At 33.2% G+C, this 16,441-nt stretch overlaps 1 protein-coding gene across 1 annotated transcript in view; it reads right to left on the bottom strand.

The window, feature by feature from the left end:
- Positions 1-1,007: 1,007 nt before the first annotated feature.
- Positions 1,008-16,441, bottom strand: part of LOC149137052 (uncharacterized) — a 22,955-nt gene continuing 7,521 nt past the window's right edge. Inside the window, exon 2 of the mRNA XM_089338249.1 lies at positions 1,008-1,046. Within this exon, the coding sequence (XP_089194375.1) occupies positions 1,008-1,046 (39 nt within the window). The remainder of the gene's footprint in view (positions 1,047-16,441) is intronic.

The raw sequence follows: 16,441 nt of genomic DNA, 5'->3' as shown, positions 1-16,441 counted from the left end.
AACTAAAAAGTTGGTATTTCCAAAACAATAGAGAAATTGATAAAAAAAAAAATCTGAAAAGAAAAATACTCTCTGATAGATACAACTGTGATAGAAGCCTGCATTCTTTCAATTGTTCTATATATGCAGAAAGGAAACATTTTGTAACCATATTTTCACTGTAACCATATTTTCATTAGAGCAGCTGACAAAATGCCTTACGGTATTTACTTGTGGGTTCAAATCCCATCAAGGTTAACTTTTCCTTTTATTCTTCTGCGATTGATAACATGAAGTACCAATAAAGTAAACAACTTTACACACTGCAAAATGTTTGCCCCTTCTTTTAATGCTAAACATCAATACTATTTGTAAATCAACAAGTTTTAATTTATGCATTATCTATCCCAGTTTTAGAACAGCTATACCATATCCCTTGATAAACAAGATATATGGTTGGCCACAGAAAGGACATCTAGTTGGAAAAAACTGCCTCAGAAACCCATGCCAGCATGGAAAAGTTAAGGGAAAATCTTCATAATGGTAAATTAATAATTTCCAATTAATAGCTCTAACTACTTTTTGGTGATGAGACACAACATGATGAAATACTAGTGTCTCAGAATGCCAAGCATCAATGAGACAAGTGTGTCGAAAGTGTGTAAAAGGGAGAAATTATTCTCTGAAGACATATGATACAGCACCTAGCATATTTTGTGTCTGAGCCTACCCAGACGTGTTAGAAATAAATATGCAAATATTCGTTTCAATTTGTAATTGATTTTTTTGACCTTTTGTTTTCAATCTATTCCAAAAATACATCATTAAGCATTATAACACATTATTCATAAATCTATTTAATTTGTAAAAAAGAAACAAGAGAAAGAAAAAAGATAAAACATTTGTTGAGGGTTTCACTTCTCATCATATTTGCATTCCACTATAAAATTTGGTGAAGCTACAGCTTCTGGTATATCAATGTTTGAATTCAAGTAGTAACTACTTCAATTGCTCAACTATAGTACCATCTAAAAAGGTATAGTTATGGCAACTTCTATGTTATCACCCTTACAATAAATAAACAACAAATAAATTATAGACATATGATTTAAAGAATTATAGATATACAAGGGTTATCTCTAATAATTCCCTTTATTCTTGCATTAGAGTGTGTGTGGAGGGACTTAGTTTTTTAAGGTTACCCTTGATCTGGTAGACTTATGATCAAAGGGGTCATCTGTGACATTCCTATTTAGTATTTTTCATAGTATATCAAAGACTACATTATCATTTTCATTTTTCAAAGATTTTTAACCCTTTAGCATTCAGATTATGCTGTCAAATGTAATGCTTCTTTATTCACATTGCTTTCAATTATAATCATGCATTATCTCATAACTTCAAGATGTTGATGATATAATTGTTTATTTTTAGCTTGACATTGTAATTTAGGTGTGAGAAGCAGGATCTGGCCAGTTTGAACACATAATAATCAGAGTATTTGAGCCAAGTATGGCTGGTTTAATACATATTAGCAACAGATTACCTTTCTGAAAGGTAATATTTATCCCCAGTTAGTGAACAGTATAGTTTGTTCTAACAGAACATCCACATTTAAGTGGGAACAACCTCTCAACTGGTTCAAATGTTAAAGGGTTAAAGTGTAATGCAATAGTTTAGGCTGTTTTTTGACAGGTTGATTGAATAAGCAGGAGAGGGAGGTGGTCCTTTGGTGGTTTATTATTCATGTGTTGACAACTTTACTGTTGGTTGTTTTAAAAAGATAGGTTAGAGATCAGTTCATAATTTCTTTCAAATTCAAAACCATTCCATTTAGATCACCATTGATCTGGCAGACCTATGATCAAAAGTGTTTCACCTGTGACATTCCTATTTCATTTTTTATCCATAGTATATTTAGGACTACATTATCATTCCAAGCAGGAGGACCATTCCTCTCCAGATGCATCTCCTTTGAACTCAGCTTTCAGTACATCTCCTCTCCAAATGATGAACATTCTAGAAAAGAAGTAAACATTGCAAACTTCTTTTTCCTTTTATTCTCTTTCCAATAATTAAAAAAATAAAAGCATTGGTTAGCATCTAAGTATCTTTAATTGTTCTTAGTTAATGCATGACAGAATTATATGGAATGCATAAGATAGTAAATATATTTTGAAACAAATTTTGTTCTGATATAGAAGCTATAATTAAAATGAAGATTCAATCTGCCTTGCTAATCTAATAAAGAATTCTTTATCAAAAATTGTACTTTATATTTACTTAAAATCAATTAGCTATTATTCACAGAGTAATGTAACAAGGACAAAATACTCTTAGATTAAAAAAGAAATCAAGAATATTTTAAACCTATTAATTGAATTCAGCTACACATTCCTATATTCTCTGATATATATTGTTATGATGAGTGGTATAGATGTCTGATGTAAAATGGTGTTATACAAATAAATGGTTGGTTGTGGTTATCTAAAAATAACCTATCGCAGAAATATATGTTAACACAGAACGCACTCAATACTACTCTCTTCTCCATGTCACTGATGTTGTCCAAGAGAAAGGAAGAGGCTGATACAGCTTGGCACCAGTGATGATGCAACTCATTTCTACAGCTGAGTGAAATGAAGCAACTTGAAATAAAGTGTCTTGTTCAAAAACACAATACACAGCCTGGCCCAGGAATCAAACTCACTACCTCATGATTGTAAGCTTGACACTCTAACAACTGAGCTATGTATCTTCACCTGAATTTACCCTTTCTGAATTTCACATCAGTTACTTACAATATTCCTTTAATATATACTTCTGTGTTTAATTAAGAAGACAAGTAATAATTTGTAAACTTTATCATAAAAAACCAAGGAGTTGTTCTGTTAGCTACCATATATTGTTTACAAAAGAAATCAATACTGACTCTACAGTACAAAATACTGTTTCAACATTTTAGCTCTGGGACATTTTATAATGTTTAGTATATACTTATATCTAATAATGACAGAACAAATAAGCAAATTTTATAGCACTTGCAGAATCTTTATTGGTAAATGCTAAACAAAAGGTAATTCTGCCAAATACCCTTACATAAAATGAAAACAAGCTCTGATACTAAACAGTTGAAAATCTTTTTATAACCTTCAATTATTTGTGCTTTTTATTAGACTGAGGGCAATGAATAATAACAGAGGAAAGACATTATATCTGTATTTCAGTTCAGTCTGGTCATAAAATAAAATTCTGATGAACCATAGATAGTATCTGCCTCATTTTTTTGGAGAGAAAATAAAGAATTAGTTTTCTCCTTTCTATTTTTTTGTTTTTGTTTTGTTTTAAAGTCTAGATTGGTCTTCTTTTTGAACTTAGAGCCTGGCTACTGACCAACGATTCCAGTATGTATTGTTGTCATCTACTTCATTGCACCAGTATAGAGAAGGAGGGTGCAAAATTAGATCAGACATCAATGATGGTGGTGATGAAGATGATGATGATGATGAAACAATGGTGATGCAGATAAGGATGAAGATGGTGGTAATGCTTGCTATGATAACTGAGAGGTGTTAGGGAAAGTGGAAGGACTGATGAGATAATGATGATGAAAATGGTGGGGGTGAGCTTGATTATGAAGATGAAGATGACGACAAGGTGACAACACTGATAGGGGTAATAATAATGTTGATGATGATGATGATGATAACAATGATGATGACATTGGTGAGAATTTCAATGATGATGACGACAATGATAATGATGATGATGATGATAATGATAAAGAAGTAAGAAGATTAAGCCTTTCCTTATAAGAAGAATTTAATTAATTTAATTGGTGTAAGTTTCTTACCAATTTTTATTTAATTCCTTGTGCAGAAACACTAGATAAATCTGCAACTCATTAACCTACTCTTCAAGTAGACACAGAATTAAATTACAACTGTTCTGATTTTAAAAGCACAGTGTTTAAATTCACGCTAATGATAGGTCTCTAGATCTGTATGTTCTGTTGATAAGAAATGCAACATCACCTAACATTTTTGGAAATTGTATTGCTAAGTTTGTTAAGGGAGCTTAGTTTGGTGTAAGAGTGCTGATCCAGCAAGTTAATTTATTCATATTCTTGTAGTTCCTGAATCACAGTAGTCTTTGAGCTCTCTTAATCAGTACAAAGAATTCATGAGCAACCATGTAAATAATGTATTATTATCTAAACATGCCAGATGGCAAGCTGGCAGGATTGTTAACACACCAAGCAAAATGCTTCATGACATCTTGTCAGTCTTCACACTCTGACTTCAAATTCCATCAAGGTTTTGATAAAATAGGTACAGTCAAATACTTAAAATTGCTGGCTCTGTGCTAAAATTTGAAATCAATATCTGAGCATATCAGGTGACAAGCTAGCAGAATTCTTAGCAATCTGGACAAAATGCTTCATGTTCTGAGTTTAAATTCTGCCGAGGTCAAATTTGCCTTTCATCCCTAAGGAGAGTGGGTCAGTAATGTAAGTTAAATACTGAGATTGATGTAACCAACTTACTCTTCCCTAAAATTGCTGGCCCAGTGCCAAAACTTGAAACTAATGTTTAAACATGTAAATAGGTGCAGATGTGGTCATGTGGTTAAGAAGTTTGCTTTCCAATGACAAGGTCTTGGGGTTCAGTCCCACTGTGTGGCACCTTACATTGGGAAAATATCTTCTATTATAGCTCTGGGTCAACTCTGGCTTTGTGAGTGGATTTGGTAGACAGAAACTGAAAGAAGCCTTTCATACCTCTCTACATGTGTGTGTGTGTGTGTGTGTGTGTGTGTGTGTGTGTGTGTTTATGTGTGATTGCGTGGATGTGTGATTGTGTGGATGAATCACTTTGTCTTGATCACTGTAAATGAATGTCATTCATTTCTAATCTTCTGCAAAAATGTATCTAACCATGGGAAAATATCGGTTTCAAATTCTGGCAAAAAGCCAGCAATTTTTGTGAGGGGTAAGCCAATTACATTGACCCCAGTGCTCAACTGGTACTTATTTTATTGTCCCATAAAGGATGGAAAGTAAACTCAACCTTGGTGGAATTTGAAGTCAGAGCATAAAGACAAACAAAATGCTTAGCAGCATTTTGCCTGGCATGCTTAATGATTCTGCCAGCTCACCACCTTAAAGCCATGGGGAAATATTACTTTATATGGAAACAGATGAGGGTTGGCAGCAGGAAGGCCATCTGGTTATAGAAAATCTGCCTCAGTTCCATCCAACTCATTGCAAGCAAGGAAAGATGGATGCTAAAATGGTAACAATGATGACGAAGATGACATACTTGTAGGTGAGTTACTAAGTGTTTGCAGTGATAAAGATTTATATAGTAATCTGCTTGTTCATTCGCCTGTTATATTTTAGTTAGTTAGAGAAGTGGGCGAGAGAGAGTGGGGGAGAAATGTGAGTAGAAAAGAAAGAAGAGTGGGAGAATAATAATAAACTACAGTCAAATGCATCATATGGTTAGTTGAAGGGAGAAGTAAGGAGAGAGAGGGTGAGAAAAATGGTAAGCAAAAAGTGGGAGAGAGAAATGTTAATGATGTGCTGTAGGATGGGGAGGGAAAGCTGAAGAGAAAGAGAGAAATGTTAAAGACACGAAGAGAGGAATGACATGGTTAAAAAGTTTGTTGAAGCAGTAGGAAAAAGAAATTAGCAGAGGAAAATTTTAAAATCATATAATATGTTATTATGACTGGAAGTGAAATAAAATAAAAACAAAAATCCTCCCTTCTTTCTTAAGTAGCTTCTCTTAATCATTTTCGTTCTGTGGAGTTTCCACGAGTCCCACTAGTAATGTACAATGTGTTTGTTAGTTATTTGTTGGTACTTATCTTTTACTAAATCTGAAGGCTCATGGAGTTTATTAGAAATGGAGAACATCAGCAAAATTCTCATCAACATAAATAGGCAACAAACTAAGTTTATTGGACATCAGATGAGATGACAGAAACCTAGAACATTTGGTTGTAACTGGAACAGAGAAAGAAAGAAGGAACTGGGTATGACAAAGAGATAACATACTTGCTGGGTTTATGTTGTGTTGGCGCCCCCAAGCGAAGGTGGAGTTGAGTAGCTGTTCAGTAGCAGTTGAGTAGAGATCATCCGAAGGTGCTAGATAGCAGTAGCTTGAGACATTACAGTTTAGAAGCTGCTAACAGAAAGACAGACCCAATAATTTTATACAGTGTGTGGAAGACAGGAAGGCAGAGAGCAGTGGTTCTCAAGCATTTTTTATCTATGGACCCCTTTGATTACTATTTTATTCTGATGGACCCCCAAAGCTATTTGATGTTCAAAAACTAGTTTTATAGAAGCTTCTTTAACAATTCCTATTTTGTTTTTCATACATTAACTATGTAAAATATTAGAGAAAGAATCCTAGTTGTTTCCCACTGTAAATACATCCAAAGTAACATCTTTTTCATGGACCCTGAGAATATGACAATCCCTAATTTACCATTTTGTTTGTACAGACCCCAAAAGTCACATGGATCTCCAGGGGCCGTATGGACCCCAGATGGTAATTTAAAATACTACTGTGAGTCCCCAATTTACTATTTTGTTTGTGTGGACCCCAAAAGTCACATGGACCTCCAGGGACCACATAGACCCCAGCTGATAATTTAAAATACTTTCTGTGGATCCCCAAGTTACTATTTAAAAAATTTTTTCATGGACCCTTAAAATCCCACTGTGGGTCCCCAATTTACTATTTTGCTTGTGTGAAACCCCAAATATTTTACATGGATCACCAGGGGCTATATGGACCCTGGTTGAGAATCACTGGCATAGAGGTTCCATAATTACTTATGTTTGGGATTTTGCACATGAAGAAGAAGGAAGAATTTGTCGTGCAAATGTCACATGTGTAAACAGAAAATCAAGGTTCACCTCTCAGAATCTTAGATTTATAGCATCATGATTCTCATCTGTTTGCAAAGAGGTTATAAGAAAGAGAGCAATTGAGCACTATAATGAGGAAGGCTGATATCCAATTTCCACTGGATCATTGTAATCTCACTTGGAAAACATCCTTTGGTGGGTGGGGTAGTGGTATCATTGGCAATGGTGGCAGAGGCAGTAATGCATCATCACCATCAACAGTATCATTTGTCACCATCACCATCACCATCATCATCATCATCATCATCATCATCGTCGTCGTTGTCATTATTATCATCATTATCATCATCACCAACACTACTATTGTTGTCATCAACATCGTCATCATCATCATCGTCCTCATCATCATCGTCATCATCATCATCGTCATCATCATCATCGTCATCATCGTCATCGTCATCATTATCATCATCACCATTATTGTCATTGCCATCATCATTTTCATCATCATTATCATCATTGCTGTCATCGTCACCACCACCACCACCATCATCATCATCATCATCATGGTCTCTCTCCTGCCCTTCATCATATTCAGTGCTGTCCTCTTCCTTCTCCCTTTCATCATTTATCATGATTTCTTCATTATCTTCTTTATTTTAATTATCTTTTATTTATTAGTTTGTTGTTTATCTTGTCATTTCTGTAAATGAAATGTTCACGACTTAAATGATGTAATTAACAACTTAAGTCGTCAGATGTTCTGCTTACATCAAATTAGATATAATATTAATCTATTTTACTCACAGTCTTTCATTTTTCCTCTCTTTTTGTTCTTTGCAGCAATATTAGATTAAATATAATTTAAACTTTTCTCTTTTTTCTTCAATTAATATTCGATTATCTGAAAATTTGCACTTTTAACTTTATTTGTGCCAATATTAGAACCAGTAACAACAATAATAATAATGACAATCATAATTAAAAGAAACCACTACCACCACCACTATCATCGCTATTATTATTATTATTATTATTATTATTATTTTGGTTGTTATTGTTGTTCATAGCTGTTATCATCATCGTCATTGTTGTTGTTGCTATTATTACTGTTATTATTATCATTATTATTATTGTTGTGTACATTCAAGCAAATGGATAGCTCTAAGAGAGAGAAAGTTTTGACATGATTTGATTTCTCTATAAAAAAGATACTTTTTTGTACCAGTTTTACTAACAGACAACTTTTGGATAGTTTGAGGGTTTACTCTATTACTTTGTGTAGCAAAATGCTTTGTCTTGATATATTTTTAACTGTTTATATATTCATGTCTAATATTATTTGCAATATTTACACAACTATTTTATTCAGTTTGGCTTCTTGTATCTCTATGTCTTTTTTCCATAAGTCCAGTTTCTCATGTAATTTCCTGTTGGTTTGTTTGGAGATTTCTTTTTGCACTAAGCTGTCACATTTCTCAAATTTCTCTTTAAAGTGAGGCCTGTGAAGCTTTAAACTGCTGATCTTTGCTTCAAACCTTTGGTGTGCAAGATTTATTCTGATTTTCATTTCTTCATTTGGTTTTGATGTGATATTTTGGGGATGGAATTTTTGTAGGAAAATCACTGGTTCTTGGTTTATCCATTGTGCATATGTGTTTGTTAAATTTTCATTTCTGATTGCTTTCCAATATGCATCTTTACTTTGATTTAATAAATTATACCATATCTTTTTCATCTGGGTCATTTTCTTGAGTGCTTCATTCTCCAAATGAATTTCATTCTATTCCTTAAAGATATCTTGTGTATTGGAATGTTCTGTTGTTGACAGAGAAATGGAGATTGTATTTAGAGTTTCAGTAGTGTGTTTTAATGTTAGCAGGATTTCTACTTTTTCTCTGTAAATACGAGTTTGTTCTATTCCCCCAAAAAATGATGCGAGTCATATTTGTTTGTGAGGATTGTTACTTTGTTTGAGATTTCCTCCAAAATTCTGTCACTTGAGTTCATATTTGTTGTTGATTTCGATCTGATCAGTACCATCTTGATTGTGTAACAGTTGCTTAAATATTTGAAAGTCTATGAGGATAATTTAATACAGTTTTGAAGTGCAAAGGTGATGTTTTTAAAGAATATTATTTAAAAAAAAATTTTATGAAATCTGTTATGAGAATGTTACTAACCATTTTTGAGAAGATGTTTTTTTTTCTAGTGTGACTGTATTTGAAGGTGAGGTTGACAGTATTTGAAGTGTAAAGGTGATTTAAAAAAATATATTTTTTTGTAAAACAACAGCTTTCTTTCAGTTTCTATCTACCAAATCCATTTGCAAGGCCTGAGGCTATAGTAGAAGACATTTTCCCAAGTGCTATGCAGTGGAACTGAACCCAGAACTATATAGTTAGGAAGCAAGCTTCTTAACACACAGCTACGCCTGCATCTGTAAATATTTGGTTGAAACCCTTTTGGATAGAAAAAGTCAAAGACTGCCTGAAGTACTCAAACTCACATCTCTTGTACACTTTTTGACCAAAGCATTTCTTTGAATTTCTCTATTCGTTTTAGCAATTTCATTCTAACCAGTGAAAATAATATGCTGTTGATGTCTTAAGAATTTAGAAACTTCAAAATGAACAATGGATGTGTAATAGTTCTTTTTTTGGAACCGTGCATCTCAAAGCACATAAAGGTATAAATAAAAGCATGTAAATATTGGGCTAAAAAAAACCTTTACAGACAGAGTAAGCCAAAGGCTCCTCATGGGACTTGGACCCACATCTTCAATAGACATGGCAAAAATTCTACCATTATACCAAAGCGATCCTTTGAATTTCTCTATCCATTTCAGAAACTACTCAAAAAAACCCCCAAAAAACTGTGAAATCTTAATTAGTTGAGTTTGTGTCTTAGGTAGTAAAAATTGCCACATGTTGCCCAAATGGCAGATTTACACAGATTTTTCCAAACACCAACATTCTCATTGTTCTTGTCTAATTATTCATCTTTAAGACCACACATACATAATTGAAAAGTCATTATTACAGTAAATATTACTGTCAACTTATAGATCTCAATAGCTTGTATGATTTGATTACAATTGTCCATTTAGTTACATTTGCAGTGCAAGTAAACTGTCATTTCTCTTTGTCCAAAATATTATGGCATTTTACCAAATTAAAAATAAGTAATTGCTATTCCATCTCTTCAGCTGTCAGTGATAATTGATATATCCAATAATTATGAGTGTAATTTGGACACTGAAACAGAGAAGTGGGGTTGTTTATTATTATTGTTGTTGTTATTATTATTATTATTATTATTATTATTATTATTATTATTATTATTATTATTATTATTGTTCAGTAGTTTTATTTTTATAATGTGCTTTCACTTCACTACCGAGTGCAGCTCTGTGCGCCTTGGGTATGTGCTGTGGTTTGCTGTGATGCTCTTATGGTTACTGTATTGAAAGTGTTTTGCGTAGGATGTGTGCAGTGCCCAGTAGTGCAATTTTCTGTATGTTATATATATTTGTAAGTCCTGGTGTTTTTGTTATGTATTTGTCTGAATATTTTTTTATTATACCTAAAGCACCTACTATGATAGGAATTGTTTCTGTTTTTAGATTCCACATTCGAGTTACCTCTATTTCCAGCTCTTTTTATTTTGAAAGTTTTTCCATTTCTTTTAGGGAAACGTTGTCATCTGCTGGTATTGATACATCAATTAGAAAGCATTTTTTTTTTTTCTTCATGATCTTTGACAACTATATCTGGTCTATTTGCCTTAATTTCTCTGTCTGTGTGTATTGGCATATCCCAGAGTATGTTGCTTTCTCGTTTTCTGTGACCGTTTCTGGCGTGTGTTTATACCATCTTTTTTCTGTTGTTATTCCATAGTGTTGGCATAGCTCCCAGCTCTGTCGTGTCTGTGAATATATTCCTTCTTCTTCTTCTTCTTCTTCTTCTTCTTCTTCTTCTTCTTCTTCTTCTTCTTCTTCTTCTTCTTATTATTATTATTATTATTATTATTATTATTATTATTATTAAGGTGGTGAGCTGGCAGAATTGTTAGCGCATTGGATGAAATGTTTAGCAGTATTTTACCAATTGTTACATACTGAGTTCAAATTCCACTGAAGTCAACTTTACCTTTCATCTTTTTGGGGGTCAATAAGATAAGTACCAGTTGAACACTGGGGTCAATGTAATTGACTCATCCCCTCCCCTAAAATTGCTGCCCCTGTGGCAAAATTTGAAACCATTGTTGTTGCTGTTGCTACTGCTGTTGCTACTGCTGCTGCTGCTGCTTCCACTGTTGTTGTTTATCTCTGGGTGAGTCTTAATATAGCATATCTATGGTCAGTGACATTCATTTCTTATTTTGTGTGCTGTACTCTAGAGTACACAGCACTATGCCACATATATATATAATCATTAGTATGTAGACAAAATGCTTTGTGACATTTCATTGGTCTTTATGTTCTGAGTTCGGAATTTGAATTCAGAATGTAATACAAATTCCGCCAAGGTCTGCTTTGCCTTTCATCCTTTTGAGGTTGATAAAATAGGTACTAGTTATTTACTGAGGTTGATGTAATTTCTGGCCTTGTGCCAAAATTTGAAACTAATATTTATCAGTAGTTATACTCTCTGGAACATACCACTGGAGTTTAGGACCATATCATATATATGTGGCATAGTGCTGTGTACTCTAGAGTACAGCACCCAAAATAAGAAATGATCAGAGATGCTAAAGAGGATTGCATTGGAAGCAAGAGTCCCTTTGGGTCCTGACTCTGTTATTATGTGCCCCCAATGTAACCATGGTTTTTATGCAAATATTGGCTTAATTAGCCACCTCGAAATGTAATGCTGCTGAAGGCCAAATGTCACCTTATGTCATGCCTTCATATTAGCTGCTCGAAACAGCAGACAAATCTCTCTTCCATCACACTAATACATTATAAAAACCCAATTCTATTACATTCAGCTTTCAGCAGCAGATTTGTTATAAATAATATCTGTTGGGAAATCTGACTCATCAAGCAATTCCTAACAATAGTCACTGCCAAGTTTAAATCTTTACCTCCATATGTACATCAACTTTAACCCCATTAATGTATATGGAAACAAATTTGGGTATTTTTAGTTGAATTATATGTGCAATGTCTTAATGTTCAACAAAGCTGCACCTTTATGTAATTGATCATTAATTCAGTATATTATGCAAATGTCTACCATATCACATCTACTGCCACTGTTAAGCTATCTTTCTGAGATATTATGGCCACAACATAACCCTTATATATATTTGAAACTCATACAAATAAGGCAAATTATGCATTTCTCTTGTGTGTTTGGAAGATAAATTAATGGAAAATGTAGATAATATTGAAGCTAATTATTATAATAGATACATTTAAAAACAATCTCGATATATTATTTAAAAAAAAAAAGGAAAAAGATTAGACAATAAAATCAATAACAATGAAACAAGACATTTATAACAAATGAAAAATTGGTTTTGTTATCTAATTCATCTTAGACAACAATAGCCGTCTATGTATTAGGGTAAGAAAATACACATTTTAGTTTATAATAGCCACTGATGAAATTTACATTGTCAAAATTCCTGCCACTTCTGTAAAAGACTCATAAAACATTCTCAAAGCAAAATTTACAACCTCTGTTATTCAAAGTCATATTTTTCCTTCCTCATTTCCTTCCTACTTCTTCTCCTACTCCACTTCCCTCAAACGTATTTTTCTCCATTCTTCTCTCCATTAATATTACCCCCCTTATTTACTTTACTATGCAGATGCCTACTCTTTGATTTACTACTATTTCTGAGGATGACCATGAAGTAACACTTATACTTGAAACTTGGTGGCAAATGAAACAAATTATACATTTCTCTGGTCTGCAAGGAAAAAATGTACTACCTTTTTAAGATTACTGACTATGACAACAGTCTTGTGTTGTGCTTTTAAACTTGCTTCAATATGCTTTGCCTATATGTTTTGTAACAAACCATAACTGAGGAGTGCCTTTAAATTAGAAAAACAATTTTGATATGAGAAGATAATCCTAACAGAATGACAAACTAGCTGAATTATCAGAGCATCAGATTAAATATCTTATGGGTATATGTTCCTTGTGTTACTAGTTCAAATTTTGCTAAGGACAATTTTGCTTTTACCCCTTTTGCAGTTAATAAATAAGGTGCTAGCCGAGGCCATCAGATTAGTAGGTTTCTTAGAATATCAGTGGGGGTTCCCTATGGTAGATATTCTGGCACTGTACTTCTCCAGTTCAAAATCTTGGTAAAGTGGTCCAAAGAAATATTGATTTCAAGGACCCAAGGTCAGAAAAATCACTAAGAGATTACATAAAGGTATGTTTTTTACATTTGGATGGTTTAGAAATTTTACAATACATCATGGCATTCATAAACTTCATTTCTCTAAAGAAAATGTCCATATATATGAAGGCTGCTTAAAAATAGTTTCCTATTTAAAGGAGTATTGTAATTTGCTTGAAGCATTACAATGTGTAAATGATATAAATGTTTAAAAAACACTTCGAGCAATACAGATGAAAATTAAGCAAAATTTGTTAGGTGATGTCAACAAATATAAATATAGAAATGACATTGTCTTACCTTGCACAGGTAGTTTAAGGTTTCAATAATATTTTAGGAAAGTTTCTCCTTATCAGATATAGGAAACAAAATAATTCAGGAGCTTAAAGAAAAGTGTTGTTACTGGCAGACCATTCTGGTCTCTGAATTCTTGGGTTATTTATTTTCATATTGATAAAGAGGACCTTCAATGGAATATTATAGAAGCAAAAAATAACCTATGTAAAGTGATACCATATTTTGGAAAAAGGAATATTTTTCAGTATTGAAATTTCCATTGCATGAAATACAGGGACACTAACAAATAAAGGAGCAAAATGTCTAATTCCTTATCATTTTCTTTCTCCATGAGGCAGTGATAACTATTCCCAAACTCCTCTGACTACAGTTATAAAAATATCTAGTAACTGTATTTGATTGCACATCTACTGATTGTAATAGTTTAGAACAAGAGAAATATAACTAAACTTTACTGAGCAGGTGTTGAAGAATGTGACTGGAAAGCTAAAAGAATATTCAATATTCTGAGACATTTTATACAAACATTTTGCTGACAAAAATATAATGGCATCACCTCTTATGGGTTAATTTGCTAAAACAATAAAAATACATGTTCATAAATATTTTAAGACATTATACACTTACTAGAAATAGTTACTTTCAGTTTCCAATTAATTTAGTTTTTGCCACCACCTGTTCTTTGGAACAGAAGCTTAATCAAATAGAAACACACCAGAAACGAATTTAAATTTTCATACCAGCCAGTATGTAATTGTATGGTTAGTAAGTAATTCTCTCTTTGTTATTAAAGCAGACAAATTCAGTATAGTCATTGAAGAGGTCAAAATATGAATAAAACATGTTCTGAGTTGTGTCTTCTTTTTATTCTTTTATTATTTTTCAGTCGTTGGAATGTGGCCATGCTGGAGCATTACCTTTGAGAACTTGGTCAATCATATCAATCCTAGTACTTTTTTTTTTATCCGTCTGTACATAATTTATTTATTGATTTCTGTTTGTCAAAGGGCTACATTATGGAATACTAATTTTAAAGCCATGTAAACATAAATAACATAGGCACGAACCTAGACACACACACACTCAGACACATAAATATAAAGGCTTGTCATATATCATGCTTTCCTCAAGACAATCCTGGTTTGGAAGATCTGTCCTAATGTCTTGGACAGATAGTAAAGTTGTCTTGTTGAACATTAAAATGTCCCAGAAAGTCTTGGTTATGAAATGCAGTCTTATATTCTAAGAGGACAAAGCTAAAGTATGTATAGGACAGGAAGGCATCCAGTCACAGAGTAACACTTCACGATGTCTTATCCAAACTATGGCACCATGGAAAAAGCAGATGTCAAAATGATGATGGTGATGCTAGGGACATTAACCATTTCATAAACATCTTTCTAAAATATGTTTCAATTAATTATTAAAGTAATCAATAATTTGGAGATATTTAGTAAAATAACATGTTTTCATTATTGGAAAAAATATCTTTTGGTCTATGTTCCAGCTCTTCATTTTCTGAGCTCAAATCCTCCGAGGTCAACTTAGTCATTTATCCTTTTGTGATCAATATAATAAAGAAGCTGTCAAGTACAGCTTTCATAGTATTGATTAACCCCCTCCCTTTAAAATTACTTATCTTATGCTTAAATTAAAAGCTTAATTGCTTTTAATTAAACTTGTGTTTTGAGCATAACTTGATAAAAAGTTACAAGAGAAAATTATGATAGAAATTTTTTTAGCTAAGATATAAACATCCTAAGATGAATGGTTTTGTAAAATAGAACTACAAGTTTGGTCTCAGAGTGTTAATTTTGTAAAGGTTTTGACCCTTTAGCATTCATATTACTCTGTCAAATGTAATACTTATTTATTCTTTTATTTTTAAATTAATCATGCATTATCCTGTAGCTTTGAAATTTTGATGATGCGATTGCTTATTTTTAGAAGGACATTGTAGGGTAGTAGGTGTGAGAGGCTGTATCTGGTTGGTTTGATCATAAAACATGCAGAATAATTGAGCCAGATATGACCAGTTTAAATGCTAAAGGGTTAAATTTCCCCTTCAGAAATGTTACAAATTTCTTTACGAGTCTGATCTCTTTTTTGGTGTCTTAAGTGAAAGAAGTTGTGTGGTAGATGCATTCAAAAGGTATGAGGACAAGTATTTTCCTCTCTGGTCAAGCTCTCATCAGTTTCTTCAAGTTATACCTGAAAAAGTTGATGATAGAAAGGAAGGTTCTATCTTAGTGTATTTAATGGGAGTCAGGTAAGAGCAGCAAGCTTGACAAAGTTGAATGGTGTTATTGTAATTATGCTTTTGGGAGAGGGTACTTTTAATGATTTTCATTCTGTGGAGAGGGCATGGACAATCTTTTATGAGAAGCAGGCCTCATAAGAACAGAACATCATCAGGCGAGCCATGCTAGTAAAAAAATTCAAGGTGATTTTCATTAGGTATGTCATTCAGAAAGTCCCTTGGATGTCAGTTTGCTCATGACTGTTGTAGAGTAATCTGGGATACTCTGTGTGAGTTCCCTTGGTTTACTGTATGAGAGGATAACCTCAATATGCCAAAACCATGTAAAAAATATCAAGTACACTTTGTAAAACAGTTGGTATTAAGAAGGGCATCCGGCCACAGAAACCATGCCAAAGAGGACACTGGAGCTTGGGGCAGTTCTGGTGGTTTATCAACTCCTGCTAAACTGCCCAACCTATGCGAGCATTGAAGAAGGGTGTTACATGTTGATGATGATGATGATGAAGATGATGATGATGAAGATGATGATGATGATGAGGTGGAGGATGATGATGATGATGATGATGATGATGATGATGATGATGATGATGATCTATTGGAGAACTTTTTATGTTGGCATTTTATTGTCAGATCGTCTGCTTCTGTTAATTTTGTCC

This window comes from Octopus bimaculoides, chromosome 2 (genome assembly GCF_046866305.1).
Source record: "Octopus bimaculoides isolate indiv1 chromosome 2, ASM4686630v1, whole genome shotgun sequence".
NCBI lineage: Eukaryota > Metazoa > Mollusca > Cephalopoda > Octopoda > Octopodidae > Octopus > Octopus bimaculoides.
This window is presented reverse-complemented; position numbering and strand designations above follow the sequence as displayed.